The 15,363-nt window shown below is 59.9% G+C and overlaps 2 protein-coding genes across 4 annotated transcripts; one reads left to right on the top strand and one right to left on the bottom strand.

The window, feature by feature from the left end:
• Positions 1–5,012: 5,012 nt before the first annotated feature.
• Positions 5,013–15,304, bottom strand: NUBP2 (NUBP iron-sulfur cluster assembly factor 2, cytosolic). Of its 2 annotated transcripts, XR_013760703.1 has the most exons (8): positions 15,141–15,283; positions 14,450–14,568; positions 14,068–14,266; positions 13,154–13,308; positions 12,925–13,035; positions 12,670–12,739; positions 5,917–6,084; positions 5,013–5,237 (listed from the first exon to the last, which is right to left on the bottom strand). XR_013760703.1 is itself a non-coding variant. In XM_079120990.1 (7 exons), exons 1-7 carry the CDS (start codon positions 15,205–15,207, stop codon positions 12,247–12,249), a joined length of 867 nt encoding a protein of 288 aa, XP_078977116.1. In that variant the 5' UTR covers positions 15,208–15,304; the 3' UTR covers positions 11,855–12,246. The 2 variants fall into 2 exon arrangements, 1 of the variants encoding a protein (XP_078977116.1); XM_079120990.1 differs by lacking the exons at positions 5,013–5,237; positions 5,917–6,084 and adding an exon at positions 11,855–12,392 and having other exon boundaries at positions 15,141–15,304.
• IGFALS (insulin like growth factor binding protein acid labile subunit) lies at positions 7,899–11,098 on the top strand. 2 transcript variants are annotated; one of them, XM_079120983.1, is made up of 2 exons: positions 7,899–8,009; positions 9,113–11,098. In XM_079120983.1, the coding sequence occupies exons 1-2, from the start codon at positions 7,994–7,996 to the stop codon at positions 10,909–10,911; spliced, it is 1,815 nt and encodes a 604-aa protein (XP_078977109.1). In that variant the 5' UTR covers positions 7,899–7,993; the 3' UTR covers positions 10,912–11,098. The 2 variants fall into 2 exon arrangements, with proteins under 2 accessions (XP_078977109.1, XP_078977108.1); XM_079120982.1 differs by having other exon boundaries at positions 7,979–8,009; positions 9,083–11,098.
• Positions 15,305–15,363: the final 59 nt, after the last annotated feature.

Here is a 15,363-nt window from a genome sequence, read left to right as displayed (position 1 = left end):
CCGCCAGCCTCTGTGTTGTGGAAGGCCTCACGTGCCCACGCTCTGGCAGGCTCGGCTGGTTGTCCTGTGCTAGTGTCACATTCCCCTGCCACTGCGGCTTAGCATCAACCCTAACCACCAGGGGGGACACTGGCTCTCACTGAGTGTTGGGACCAGGACTAAAGTACGCTGGCTCAGGCCAGAAGGGGACCTCTGCGGCCTCACTAGTGGGCTAGCAGACACCTGAGTGCTGGTTATGTGGGGACGCCACAGGCTCTGGGCACTTGGCAGTGACCACACAAGAGCCGCCGTGTGGTGAGAACTTCTGCTCTGCTGGAGGGAGGAGAGGAGCGCTACAGAGCTGGAAGGCAAAGGTGCTGTGGTCCTGGGAGGTGACCTCAGCCCTCAGGTCTTTGTCATTTATGAGCCTCTGGCTCACTCCCCAATTGCTCACCAGGAAAACAGAGCCAGGGAGGAGAGGCAGCTGAGCAGTCCATTCAGGGGGCCAGGTCTAGCAAGGCAGGACCCTAGGCTGGGAAGGGTGCGGGGTGACAGCAGCGGGATTCCACAGAGGGTCCCCAACCAGCCTGACTTCCTCCGTGAGAAAGCCGCAGTCCTGCGCCCGCATCCTCTGGAGTTCCGAGGGCCCTGGGAGCCCCTGAGTTTGCAGCCAGGTGGCCAGTGCAGGCGGCCTGGGGCCTCACACTTGTGGCTGGTGTCTGAGGTGAGGGCAGACTGGTGGGGACTGTGCCCTCAGCCTGGGGAGGGGAGGTGCCCAGAAGCTGCAGCTGAGGGGACAGGCAAGCTCAGCAGAGCCCGGTGCCCTTCCCCACACTGTAGAAAACCAGGGCGTCCCTCTGGAAGCGCCCTTCAGGGAGAGAATCACAAAAACTTGATGAAAAGGCATCTCGGATAAAAAAAAAAAAAAAAAAAAAAATCACTTGGATTTTAGTAACTTTCTTACTAAGCAAACAAAGACCGTGTTTCATCTCGGTAAAATTTGTACAACTTAAAACTAGTCGTTTTTGGTTTTAGGTGGTGGTTGTACAGGGGTTGAACCCAAGAGTGCTCTTTCATGGAACTGCATCCCCAGACCTTATTTGCTGAGGCTGGCCTCAAACTTCTGATCCTCCTCCTCAGCCTCTGGAGTAGCTAGGTTTACGAGCATGTGTCACTGTGCCCAGCACAACTAGCTGTCGAAGCTGCACAGTGAGGGACTGAGGTGTGGTCCATCACGAAGGTACAGGCCCAGAGGCCTGAGGCCCCGGGAGGAGGAAAGGTCAGAGGCACTTGCACACTTAGTGTTGCTCACCTACCCCTCTAGTGGTTGGAAGCTGTCACTTGTCAGTCTGCCAAACCAGGGAAGTGGGGATTCTGGGAAGCAGGCTTCCCCAGAGGCTGGGCAGGAGTCAGAACCTGGAGGATCCACAGAGGGCCTGGCCTCGGCGATGGCATGGAGGTCACCACTGTCCCCACAGTCCCTCCCTCAGCAGCCTGGGGTTCAGATGAAGGGGTCACCTCTGCAGACGTACACACTCCTGGGGAGTGCGCTGGCAAGAGGCAGGACACCCCTGACCCACCCCCGTCACCCTCGCCAGCTCAGAGTTTATTGCAGCTGGGTGTGGTGGTGTGCACCTGTGATCCCAGCAGCTTGGGAGGCTGAGGCAGGAGGATCACAAGTTTGAGGCCAGACTGGGCAACTTGGCCATTTCAAAATTAAAAGTTCTGGGGGTGTGGCTCAGTGGTAGAGCACCTCGAATTCAAACCCCAGAAGCACATACAAGTGTGTTCTGTTCTCTGACCCCAGCAGAACTAGAGATCTGCAACAGAAAATCTAGAAAAATACCAAATGTTTGGAAATTAAAATGTTTCTAAATAGCATATGGTCAATGACAGAAAACGAGGCGCGGCTAACCAGTGGGCAGAGGGAGTTTACAACCCTGCACACTGACTTGAGTCAAGAAAGAAGTTCTCAGACAGGAAATAGAGGCTGCACTTTAAGAAACTAGAAGATAAGCCCAAGAGAATCAGAAGAGAGGAGTAAATTAGTAAATAGAAAACAGAAAAGTGGCAAACCCTTGGCTAGATGGCTGACAAAACCCGAGAAGACAGGAATTTCGAAAATCGCGAGTGAGAGAGGAGAAATCACTTGAGCTGATCCTGCAGAAGTTAACAGGGCTTATGAGGGAATGAGAGGAGAACTCTTAAGTAAATTAGGTGAAGTGGGCAAGTTCTTAGCACAAATTAAATTGACCAAAGGTGGGGGAAACCCAGCCAGCGTGGTGCTGTGTGCTTGTACTTGGGAGGCTGAGGCAGGAGGCTCGCTTGAGCCCAGGAATTTGAGGCCAGTTTGGGCAACTCAGCAAGACCCTGTCTTTTGAGGAAGACAAAAACATCTGAATATATCTACACCAAGAAACTGAATTAGGAAGTCCTAATCCTGGCTACAAAGAGCCCAGCCCCCAGAGCCTTGCTGTGGCATTCTGTGGAGACCACCAGTCATTCATAGGCTTTTCCAGGACACAAAGGAGGGAACAGCCCGCCTTCCCTTACCAGGCTGACATCACACCTGGTACCAAACCCGGAGAAAGACGTCATGCACCAAGTGCAAATCGCTTTCTGTCAGGAACAGACATAAACAGTGCTTAATGATCTTAGCAAGCCAGGGTGAGCATCACACCAGGACTTAGCAGGACTTGCTCAGGAACACGGGTTTGGTGAAACAGGCTCACCCAGCATCAGTGCCCGTGGTGGTAAAATACCTCATGAAACAGGAACAAGTGTTCTCAGCGACGAGGGCGCCTGTTTCTTCTTGCTGCCGTCACAGATCACCAGAGATCGGAAGCCAGCTGTGGGCCTCACTGGGTTGGATCAAGGTGTCCACAGGGCCGCTCCTTCTGAAGGCTCCAGGAGAATCTGCGTCCGTGGCCTGCGGCATTCCTGAGCATGCGGTCCCTCCTGCCCTCCGCAGTGCAGCACAGCGGCCGGGTCCTGGCCTTGCCTCTCATCACTGCCTTCTGCCTCTTGCTTCCCAGGCCAGCACTGGGCTCACCAGACAGCCCCTGACACTTGTCAAGGTCTGGGGACTGCGGTCTCAATCCCCGTCTGCTGTGGGACCTCACGTGGCCATAGGCTCTAGAGACCAGGGCGTGGACATCACTGGTGGGAAGCATCCCAGAGAGCACAGGGCTTCACCGTGGCCGGCAGGAGAGAGACCAGGACCACACTGTGCCCCGGAGGCGCACGGGAGGACAGAGGGCAGCACCCTGCTGGAGGGGAGGGCTGGGTGAGCACCCCTCACGGCTGACCCTGCCCACAGCAAGGCCGGGACCCAGGTCCAGTAGAGGCAAAGACCAGTCCACATGTTTACGAAACCCCAAATCATGTACGACCACGAGAGTGGACCGTTAGAGTTGCACTCTGTATGTCTCATGTGTCAAGATGTACACTGCTGGCGTGTGTCTCCAAAGAACAACTTGTAAAAGACTGATTCACTATTCAGGCTGGGGCTGTGGCTCAGTGGCTGAGTGCTCATCTTGCATGTGTGAGGCAATGGGTTCAATCCTCAGCACCACATAAAAATAAATGTATTGTGTCCATCTACACCTAAAAAATATTAATTCATGTTTTTAGGACTGGGGTTTAACCCAGGGATGCTCTACCACTGAGCCACGTCCCCGGCCCTTTTTTTTTGTTTTGAGACAGGGTGTCATTGAGTTGCTGAGGGTCTTGAGCTTGTGATCCTCCTGCCTCAGCCTCCTGAGTCACTGGGATTATAGCTGTGACACTGTGCCTGACCAAATTTGTTGTATTCCTATGTACTAGATATCCAAAAATAAAAATTAAGAAAATTCCATTCACAATAGCACGAAAACTAGTAAAATACCTAGGAACTACTTTATCTAAGGAAGTTCATACACTGAAAACCACATAAACTAAAACTTAGCTGAGAACTGACAGCCTTCGACTAAAGGCTTAACAGTCGGCGCAGTCCACACCCGTGGTCCCAGGGCCTTCAGGGTGAAGGGTAGCCCCAGGTCCAGGCCAACCTCAGCAACTTAGTTGAGACCCTGCCTCAAAAAAAAGATCTGGGATGTGGCTCAGGGGAGCACCCTCCTGGCTGGCGTGCATGCAGGTGTGAGGACCTGGGTCTGACCCCTGCACCTCCAAAATAAGACCCAAGGAAAGGAAAGGCCTCCTGCTCATGGTTGGAAGGCCACTGTCGAGAGGCCAGTTCTCCTGCGCCCATCTGCAGCCCAGTGCAGCTAGCAAGATCCAGGAGGGCTTTCTAAGTGCACATGGAAGCGCAGGGAACCAAAACGACTTGGAGGGGAAAGTCGTAGGGCCTCAGAACACCTGATTTCAGGAATCGTCACACACCAGATGATGAGGCGTGGGCCACTCGAGGCAGGCCTGGAGTGCCAGGGTCCGAGCGGAAGTCTAGAGAAGACTGGCGCTGGGCAGCTGGCCTGCCAACACGGACGTCCAGACGTGGAAGGGTGAGCCCCAGGCACCCTCATCACTTGCAAATGCACTCAAGTGGGACCCCAGCACTGAGGAAGGGTCTAGGCTACAAGCTGAGAGGGCGACAGGCTCTGGCAGCGCTGTTGGCAACACCCAGACTCCGAGGAGCAAGAGACGCGGGGACACTGGTTCTCTGCAAGTGAAAGTCTTCTATACGTCAAAGGACTAGATTTTTGACAGTAGACAAGCCCAGACTGGAAGAGATGTTGGCAAATTTCACATCAAGTAATCTGTAATAAGTCAAATCTATAGTGCTAAAACTCAGTTATGAGAATATAAACAATCCAATTAAAAGTAGGCAAAAAATACACTATTTCAATGAAGAAATATGAATTGGCCCATAAACACAAAGGCGTTCAGCCCACTAGCTACCAGAGAAGGATCATCAGAACAGCTGAAGACCGCCACCAAGTAAGCCACCTGTGTCCCCTGCAGGCTCAGGAGGTGCTGTCCCAGAGCCTGGCCCCGCAGTCCTCAAGGTCTGCCAGGCAAATGGACCAGGTGCCCCAGCTGACAGCCCATGGAGCAAGCCCTGTGGGAGGACCTGGGCACAAGTGCTCCAGCTAGATTGGCCACTCCATGTGGTCCACATGTTTCCTGAGGCCACTGCTGGTATGCTTGCTGGGAGTTCTGAGCACAGGAATCACACAGCACGGCGTGGCTTCAGGAGGGTGCAGAGGAGGGTGGTGTGCAGGGGACACCATGTGGTCCCCGCAGGCTTCTAGAGAGCGAAGCTGAGAAGGAGAAAGGGTAACGGGAGCGTCAAAACCAACAGCCGGGCACAGCAGCCACGCCTGTGATCCCAGCACCTCACAGGCTGAGGCAGAAGGCTCCTAAGTTCAAGGCCAGCCTCGGCAACTTAGCGACACCCTGTTTCAAATAAAAAGGGCTGGGGGTGTGGCTCAGTGGTAGAACGCCCTTGGGTTCAGTCCCTAGGACCATAGTAGTAGTAGTAGTGATAACATAGGAAAAGGACCTACAGCACACGCAAGATCACAACACACTGCAGAATCCAGCGGGGAGACTGCGGCCAACGTACCAGGGAATACGGCTCATCCGCGGCTTCAAGCTCCCCCTGGGAGGGAGGACCTGCCCGCCCACGTCAGGACGTGTGGAGGGGCCCGTGCAGGGGGTGCTGCTGCAGGGGAAGCGAACGCCAAGGCAGTGACCCGAGCCCAGGAGGAGCAGCAGTGAGGGCCCCCTGAGCCAGGCAGGGCAGTGGCCGCCAGACTGCAGCTGACGTGGGGAAGGGGAGACCATAGGGTGCCGTGAGACACCCTGAGAACACACCGAGTCCGTATGCAAGCAGGACTGGAAACCAGAGTCTGACAGACACATAGAACCCGGCCCTCTGCCTTGAGTGGGGGTCTAGGTCAAGCTCAACACGAGGTCTGAGACTGCTTTACAACTCACCAGCACGAGGCCAGTCACAGCACCAGAGAAGACACTCGCAGCTTGCAGCCAGAATGCACTTTCAAACACATCTCAGAACTCGGACTGACAGACGGCCAGGTAGACTCATCCACGCGGCTCCATCCAGGGCCAGCCAGCCTCTGGAAAGGTGTGGGGTCTCCCTGGGGACTGGGAAAACACATTAAAATGATGGTGCTACCCTCCATTTGCCAGCAGCAAAGCACAAAGACCTCTGGAGGCATCAGTGAGGACGGGGTGTCTGGGTCCCCACAAGTGCACCCCATGGAACGCTCAGACCACCTCAGCAGTACTGCTGGGGACGATCTGGGAACCCATCCCACATGGGCAGAGGCACATGCCTGATGTCAGAGGCAGCCAGACCCTGTGCCTGAGGGCTGAAGACAGCACTGAATTCAGCTCAGGGGGATGCTCAGGTGGCCCAGCGCAGGCTGCCAGGGAGTAGGGCCAGTGCCTGGGCAGGGCAGGCATCCTCTGCAGAGCCCAGGGGCGGAGCAGTGTGTCCTGTGCACCCTTCTGTGTGGCTGCAGGATTCATGAGGCTGACGTGGGCCTAACCCAGCTGCCAAAATCTCGGTTAGCGTGTCCCCACCACATGAAGCTGGCCTCTAGTGGACAGGAAGACTGCAGCCCCTCCCCTACCAGAGTAAACCACAGCGACACTGACTCTTCTTCCCAAATCCACCTGGGAGCCAGGGTCGGTGGGGTTCCCAGAAGAGGCCTCGGCCACTGGCCTCGGAGGCCTGCTGAGGTCACACTTTTGGCTGTGTAAACTGCGCTCTGGCTCCAGGTGTGGACTTTCTCCCTGTGGATCTATAATTTCTCAGAAGAGAGGTTGAGGAATGACCTGGAAAATCCCTGGAGACAGAGCAGTGCAGGCAGGACCTGCAGCCCCTTGCTCCCCACCACCCCACCTGGTCAGCCTCTTCTTTCTGCCTTTCTAGGAGGTGCATATGTGGAGACCCTCAATCCCCCTCAATCTGCCCCTCTGCAGACCTAGTTTTGCCTTCTCTGGCACCTTCTTGCACCCCTGTTCCCACTGTCCCCAGCAGGGAAAAGGGATAGACATGAAGAGGGTCTTCTGGAGGCCTTGGGGTGTGGGTCAAGCCACGCCCACTCGGCCCTGCAGGAGGGACGTGAAGATGTGGTCTGAGCTGGTGAGTGGAGCCAGGGACTGCTTGGGAGAGCCCTCACCCCGTGCAGCCTTCTCCCAGCCCAACCCCGGGGTGACCTCAAGCCAGGCCAGGCACCAGGGACACATCCCTGTGGGTGACAGGGGTGGCCAGGTCTTGCTGGACTTTGCAGGGTAGTATGGGGCAGGTGGAGGCTGATCACGGCCACGAGACCGGACTCTGAGGCCAGGCTGCCCACTGTCTTCCCTGCCTGCCTGTCCTAGGACAGTGCCAGGGGAGGCAAACACGAGGTGGCCAGTGGCCCTGCCAGGTATTCCTAGAAGAGGCCTTGGGGGAGGGGCAGTGGCCAGACATCAGCTGACCTTGAGGTCACAAGTAGGGCCAAGGCTGGGCCTGGACCCCGGACAGACCCCAGTCCCTGGATCATGAAAGGCGGATACCACTCAGGCTGTTGGGAAACCCCAGGGTGGGCAGCGTGCCCGGCACCGGCTTACCCAACAGTCATGCAGTCAGAGGACCCTGGGGTCCCTGGTGCCCCAGGAGCTACCCAAGGGCCCCTGCTTGTATCAGGAGCTAGTGAGGCCCTGGGTCCCCCGGGCCCGTCTTAAGCACAGCCCGTCATAGGCTGCTGGTCTGGTGTCCCTGCCCCCACCTCTGGCTGCATCCTACCTACAGGGGGCACATGACAGGCCTGATGGCCCCCAGAGCAGCACCACAGCCCACCTCAGATCCTGAAGGAAGCCTCCGGGTGGACAAGGCCCCTAGCTGTTTCCCTGCACTGTGCACCCAGGGATCTGGACTCCTGCTGGCCACCCGGCATGAGGGGGTTAAAGGGGCCGTCCCTTCAGTGGGGAAACACAGGGCACGGGCGCCGGCCCAGTAGACGGCCCCTACTCACCGCCTGCTGCAGCCTGCTCTGCACGCGGGATGGCCTGCAGGAAAGGTGAGGCGCCCAGGGTTCCCACCACTTGCTCTGGGCACAGGCGGCTGGGGACCCCACGAGGCAAGCGGAGGGCTCAGCTCTGGGAGGGCCCGTGGGACTATGGTGGGAGGGGACACAGCTGGGCCTGGCATGACAGTGCAGGGACAGGGCTAGGTGCTCCTCACACCACCATGAAGGGGACTTTGCCTGGACCCTCCACCAAACCAGAGCCCACTGCCTTCCCGGCCTCCATTCTTCTCTGGTGCTGGTTCTGGGTGGGTGGGAGACCTCCTTGCTCCTTACCCACCTCTTTGGGCTACCCACCCCCGCTCTTGGGCCACCTTGGGCCACCTCTGCCTCATCACAGCAGAGGAGCCACAGGTGAGGGTCTGATGTGTGGCCCCTGCCCACCCAGCACCCCGGGACCTGGAGCTCTCTGGGCAGGGACAGGAGGGACCCAGTGGAGGAGGTCTGGACACTGTTGCTGGGGAGGCTGCTGTCTGGCTCCGTGGCACCTGGGGCCTGGGAAGTGGACGGTCGGGTCCCCATCTGCCATGAGGCCTGCGTCCTGCTCTTCTGCTAGCACGGGCCAAGGCCCAAGTGCAGGCCGTACCCACTGGGGAACAGATGGGCAGTGCCCCTGATCTGGGGGCCTCATGGTAGGGGCACCTGGCTCGCTGTCCACCACAGAGGGCAACAAGTAGACACCCCATCTGGGTCATTTCCAGAATATTCCAAAAATGGTCAGATCCTGGCTGATAGCTTGGTCTTTTCTGCCTTCTTCTGGGCTAGTGTGGCAGCCTGGCCCTGCTCAAGTACATGACCCAGGGGATGTGGACTCCACAAGGCTTGATGGCCCGTGCCATGAGCCTGGGAGAAGCTAGGGAGCCGAGCCCTCTGTATTCCCTGCATCGAGAGTGGGACTGCCACCTGCCGGCCTTGCGGGTGGCAAGTGCAGTCAGCTCCTGAGCCAGCTTGGCCACCAGCTGGCCTTCGCTTGGCATTGAAGTGGGGTGACCATGTCTCAGTTCACAAGTGAGACCCTCTAGGTACAGCTGAGGTCTGAGCAAGTCTGGGGTCTTGCTCACCTCCAGGGGACCCTGCCAGATCCCCTCTCCCTGCAGGAGGCCTAGCCCTGGTGGCACTGCTGGTCTCCTGGGCAGCACTGGGCTCCTGCGGCCTGGATGGAGCTGAGCCTAGAGTGCTGGTGGACACCGAGGGCCCCCCATGCCCAGCCGTCTGCACCTGCAGCTATGAGGATGACACGGAGGAGCTCAGCGTTTTCTGCAGCTCCAGGAACCTCACGCGTCTGCCCGGTGGCATCCCAGACGGCACCAGGGCCCTGTGGCTAGATGGCAACAACCTCTCCTCTGTTCCCCCGGCAGCCTTCCGGAACCTCTCCAACCTGGACTTCCTCAACCTGCAGGGCAGCCAGCTGGCTGGCCTGGAGCCGCAGGCGCTCTTGGGCCTGCGGAACCTGTACCACCTGCACCTGGAGCGGAACCAGCTCCGCAGCCTGGCCGCGGGCTCCTTTACGCACACACCCAGCCTGGCCTCGCTCAGCCTCAGCAACAACCTGCTCGGCAGGCTGGAGGAGGGCCTCTTCCAGGGCCTCCCGCACCTCTGGGACCTCAACCTGGGTTGGAACAGCCTGGTGGTGCTGCCAGACACCGTGTTCCAGGGCCTGGGCAGCCTCCGCGAGCTGGTGCTGGCCGGCAACAAGCTGGCCTACCTGCAGCCGGCACTCTTCTGCGGCCTGGGCGAGCTGCGGGAACTGGACCTGAGCAGGAACGCGCTGCGGAGCGTCAAGGCCCACGTCTTTGCACAGCTGCCCCGGCTTCAGAAGCTCTACCTGGACCGCAACCTCATCACGGCCGTGGCCCCTGGTGCCTTCCTGGGCATGAAGGCACTGCGCTGGCTGGACCTGTCGCACAATCGCGTGGCCAGCCTCCTGGAGGACACCTTCCCTGGCCTGCTGGGCCTGCACGTCCTGCGCCTGGCACACAATGCCCTTGGCAGCCTGCGGCCACGCACCTTCAAGGACCTGCACTTCCTGGAAGAGCTGCAGCTCGGGCACAACCGCATCCGGCAGCTGGCGGAGAAGACATTTGAGGGCCTGGGGCAGCTGGAGGTGCTCACGCTCAACGACAACCAGATCCAGGAGGTCAAGGTGGGCAGCTTCCTCGGCCTCTTCAACGTGGCAGTCATGAATCTCTCTGGCAACTGCCTGCGGAACCTCCCGGAACAGGTGTTCCGAGGCCTGGGCACGCTGCACAGCCTTCACCTAGAGGGCACCTGCCTGGGCCGGCTGCGCCCCCAAACCTTTGCCGGCCTCTCAGGGCTGCGCAGACTCTTCCTCAAGGACAGTGGCATCTCCAGCATCGAGGAGCAGAGCCTGGGGGCGCTGCACTCCCTCCAGGAGCTGGACCTCACCTCCAACCAGCTCACGCGCCTGCCCCGCGGGCTCTTCCAGGGCCTCAGCCAGCTGGAGTACCTGCTGCTCTCCCGCAATCATCTGTCAGCCCTGCCGGCAGACATCCTACGGCCCCTGCAGCGGGCCTTCTGGCTGGACCTCTCGCACAACCGCCTGGAGGTGCTGCCCCAGGACCTTTTCTCACCGCTGGGCCGGCTGCGCTACCTCAGCCTCAGGAACAACTCCCTGCAGACCTTCCTGCCGCAGCCCCCTGGCCTGGAGCGCCTGTGGCTGGAGGGCAACCCCTGGGACTGCCGCTGCTCCCTCAGGGCACTGCGGGACTTCGCCCTGCAGAACCCCAGCGTCGTGCCTCGCTCGGTCCCGGCCATCTGTGAGGGCGACGACTGCCGGCCTGGGCACACCCACAACAACATCACCTGCGCCAGCCCGGCCGCCCTGGTGGGCCTCGACCTGCGGGACGTTGGCGAGGACCACTTTGCGCACTGCTGACCAGGGCTCCTGGCTTAGCGCCCCTGCCCAGCTTGCCCTACCCGTATGCTGCCCTCAGCTCCTGGGCTGCTCAGGTCGCTCGGGTGGGCACAGGCACGTATGTCCCCAGGGCCTGGTCAGGAGGGTGGGGCACAGCAGTGTTCCAGCTGCCAACAATTAAAGTGAACCAGCAGACACAGCGTGTGACCCTCAGGGCTGACCCCGGGGAACGGGAGGTGGCTACGCCTCCCCTCCGGATCCTGCCCCAGCTCTGCCACCCCAGGAGCCACCACCTCAGTCCCGTGTTGTGCCCTGCTTCAATCTCTTGCCGTGGCCCAGGTTCTGCTGCATCCTCACATCCTCTTGGCCCCCAGGACACCTTCCCACCTGAGAAACCACAGGCACTTACTCAGTCCTCTCGAAACTCAGCAAAATGTCCCTCTTTGGGGCATCATGCTGTGACCAGGCAATGCACTCTCAGGTGTCCTGGTCCCAAGCAGCCAGGCAAAGCTGTGCTCAGGGGCCCTGCAGTCCATGGTGACAGCAAGCCAGTGAGCACATGGGGGCACACCTGGAGTTCCCGGGCCCTGACCTGTCTCCCTCTGGAAGTTTTCAGCTCTTCCCTTGGAAGGAACATGCCTCATGCCACTACTCTGCTTCCCAAACAGGGTTCCTTCGGGACTTACCAGGAAAAGTGAGGAAAGGGCCCCTTCAGCTCAAAACTAAGCTCAAGTTCTCTGGCCTAAGGCTCTGCTCTGGCCCGTGGTATGCCACTCTATCAGGGCTCCGTGTCACCTCAGGTTTTTGATAGCACAAAATCTTGCCAAACTCCCTCAAAACAACATGCAGACACATCCTTACCCGAATCTTCAGGGGCCTGGGACAAGGCAACTATGGCTGGTCCAGCCCTAGGCTTCAGGGAGCAAAAGCTTTCACCACCAAGGACAGAACGATCCAACACATGTGCCTGACCAGGCCATTTAATGGCAGGTTCCTCTAAGTCACTGGACATGCCTGACCACTGTACCACCTTACAGAGGCTCTCTGTTAGCAGTCGCCTGAGGATGGTGATGTCTTGGGCAAGGCTGTGAACAGGGTGACCTCAGCTGCGTGGAGAAGTCCATCCCTCTAGGGGCGAGCGTGACTAGGGTTGGGACTAGCAAATCACGATGCCAGGACCCGCACCGTTGTCAGCCTCAAGTCCACTCAGGACACCTCTGAAACATCTCCAAGGGCAGGTCAGGCCGGAGATGTCCACACAGTGCAGGCCACAGGAACCACACCCAACGTCCACTGTGAAAGCCGCTGGGGGCTGAGCAGAGCCCATGGCAGCACCAGGAGGCCATGGGCTGCCTGTCAGGAGAGCAGGGCTGGCGTAGCATTCAGAATCTCCCGGGCTATGGAGGTGAGGGCGGAAAACGCAGGGCTCTTGGGGAACTCCTGGATGAAGTCACGGCCCTCCTCTAGGCTTCTGCTGAGCTCGGGGTCCAGGGGCACAGAGCCTGCGGGCACGGAGAGGCAGCCAGGGAGAAGGTGCTGGCAGGCACCGAGCACACAAAGGGCCATGCTGCTGCCCTCCATCAGGCTGTCCTGTCTCTCATGATTGCCCAAAGAATATAGGACAAGCAGTGGGGACCTCAGTGTCTCCAGCTGAAGCTGGGTGGAGGGCAACTTTCCTGTTCAGCTGGAGACAAGAGCACCAGCACCTTATTCGAGAAGATGAGTCAGACCCCACAGCAAGGGTAAGTTGGGTCCTCAGTGCCCACTCTTGGTACTCACCTAAGAAGGGAACTCCCGCTCGCCGAGCCAGTTCCTCCCCACCACCCCTGGAGAAAATGTTGGTGCACGCCTAGGAGACAGAGGCCACAGGCACCCATTGTTGCCCACTATGCTGAAAGCCAGGGGAGACCTACAGCAGGGCTGGGAGCAGGTCCAGGTGGTGACACCACCCTCCACTTCCTCAAAGCCCCACGTGAGCTGCACATGCCTGGGTGCCCGCCCAGGTAAGGGCCCTGGCCACCTCCCAGGACTCACGGCGCAGTGTGGGCAGGCGAAGCCACTCATGTTCTCCACGACCCCCATCACCTGCAGCCCTGTCTTCCTACAGAAGGTCAACTCCCGCCTCACATCCCCCACGGACACCGCCTGGAGGTCAGGAGAGATGACTGGGTCAGTCTGCCACTGACTCAGTACCATAAGTGTATTGTGAACAGAAAAAGGCCCAGGCCAGCAGGGAGGGCATGGGGCAGGGCTGTGAAGGTACCTGTGGAGTGGTGACCATGAGGGCCCCCAGGGGCCTGTAGGGGCGTAGGGCTTCCACGGTGGCCATGTGCTCATCAGAGGTACCGGGCGGTGTGTCCACAACCAGGTAGTCCAGCTCTCCCCAAGCCACATCAGACACAAACTGCTTTATCAGTGCTGCAGAGATCCGGGGTGGGGATGAGTGAGCCTGTGCCGTGAAGACCTGGGACCCGGGGAAGGGGCAAGACCAGCCAGGTGGACTTCACTGTACCCAGCCCGGGGCTCCACCAGCCTCCGTCGGACAGGCTTCTGGATGTCCTGGGCCACTGCAGTGTGAGGCAGAGCTCTGATCACACGTGGGGGCTGCCCCGGCCCCCACAAGCACCCTTTCTTTCTAGCTCCTGCGCTACCCTGCACACCCAACCCTGTCCCAAGCCCCAAACAGACAGGACTGAGCTCTCATGCCTGACGAGATGGCCAGCAGCAGAGTGCCTCGCTGGCCCATGGGGGCAGCCACCTGCTCTGTGCTCCAGAGGAAGCAGGGCCCCGTCCAGTGACGTGTTCCACACTGGGTGGCCTCAGGCACCTGCAGTGTGGGTTCAGTCTGAGCAGACCCCTCACCTCCCAACTGGGAAACAGAGAAGCCATGGCTGGCGGTCTCAGAATGACACCCGCCAGAGCCATGCACTTGATCTTGGGTCTTGTCTCATGCCCCCTGGAGCATGCCTGCCTGCCTGGCAGTGAACAACAGGAGTCTTTCTGTGGCAGAAGCCGTGTCTCCAGACTGGAGAGGCCAGTGCTGGGTTCCGATTTCATTCAAAGGCAGTGGCTAAGCAAGAGCGGGGAGGGCAGCCCCACTGCTTTTCAACTCGGCACCAGGGGTCAGCTGGGAAAGAACGGAAGGCTGCCAGCCACTGGCCCCTGCTGGGTCTTTACCACTCTTCTTGGGCCCTCTCCACACCACGGCCTCGTCCGGGTTCTCCAGCAGGAAGCCCACAGACATGAGAGAGATGCTCTGCTCTTGGTCCACAAAGACAGGCACCCAGCCACTGTCACACTGGTGCACGGCCTTGCCCTGTGCCCGGAGCATGCGTGGAATGCTGGGGCCACACAGGTCCACATCCAGGATCCCCACCTGCAAGGAGGCTGATGGTGAGGGCAGCTGGACCTCCCAGGCCTGCCTGGGGGCTGAGGGGACACGCCTCAGGTGGACCTCCGTCCACCCTCAAGCAGCAGGGGAAGCGGCACAGCTCAGGGCAGGTGTTACTAAGCCCTGGCTGCTGGGGGAGCCAGGCTCAGCCCTGGGCAGGGGCCTCACCTTCTTGCCCTCGTGGCGCAGTGCCAGGGCCAGCTCTGTGGAGATGGTGCTTTTCCCAACGCCCCCCTTCCCTGAGAGGACCAGGATGATGTGCCGCACGCCAGACAGGTTCCCAGGCTCTGGTGAGACACAAGTCGCGAGGTCAGGGACTCCCCGGAACCACAGGCCCTCAGTGCTGCTTCAGAGGGTCCCCAAACCCCTCCCTCTTCCCGAATTCTGACTGGGACCACTGCCCCTCTCCGAAGCAACACGAGCAAAGACCCCAGGCCTAGCCTACCCCGACTCCCGCCTGTAAGTGGAGCCTCCGGGGCGCCTCTCCACGGGGCCCCCGCGTGCGGCCCTGCTTCCGTGCGAGGGCGCGAGCCCACACGCACGGCGAGAGACCCAGCGCTGCTAGCTCCCCGCTGGCGTGGCGGGCTCAGCTCAGGGTCCTCGGCCCAGCCTCGCGGCACTGTGCGCCGGGGCGGCCTCCACACCCCCAGCCCCTATCCGGGTGAGGAGCGGCAGCCCCGGGCCTCGGTCCTCATGGGAAGGCCGAAGCTTTGAGGGCCAAGAGCAGCCGCAACCTGGCGGGCGTGCACCCGCGTGGACCTGGGCGGCCGTGCGCCGGGCCCCTAGACACCGCTGTGCGGGAGGCGGGCGGGGAGGACGCTGCACTCCTCGGGGGCTCGAGCCCGGCCCGCACGCTCACCGCGGCCTGCTCTGGGGTCCCCGCCCGCAAGTTCACCAGCGCCCGCAAGTTCACCAGCACCCGCCATAGCACCGTCAGCGGGCCCACGGGCTCCTTCCGCTTCCTCTCGCGGATCGTTCGGTGAGAGCCGGAGTGAAGCTCCTTGGAGCCAATGGGAGGCGGGAGCTCACCCTCGGGCTCCTTTTGATAAGCGTGGCCCCGCTTCCCTCAGCCAATCAAGTCG

This window comes from Sciurus vulgaris, assembly GCF_902686455.1.
Source record: "Sciurus vulgaris genome assembly, chromosome: 18".
Lineage (NCBI taxonomy): Eukaryota > Metazoa > Chordata > Mammalia > Rodentia > Sciuridae > Sciurus > Sciurus vulgaris.
The sequence above is the reverse complement of the archived record's forward strand: the minus strand, read 5'-3'. Positions and strand labels throughout refer to the sequence as shown.

Excerpts from the sequence above, each read along its gene's own strand:
- NUBP2 (XM_079120990.1), bottom strand. The coding sequence starts at position 15,207 with ATGGCGGGTGCTGGTGAACTTGCGGGCGCTGGTGAACTTGCGGGCGGG. Across the intron at positions 14,569-15,140 it reads GGACCCCAGAGCAGGCCGCG|AGCCTGGGAACCTGTCTGGC; the intron begins GTGAGCGTGCGG and ends GTGTCTCACCAG. Across the intron at positions 12,740-12,924 it reads TCGCCTGCCCACACTGCGCC|GCGTGCACCAACATTTTCTC; the intron begins GTGAGTCCTGGG and ends TCTGTCTCCTAG.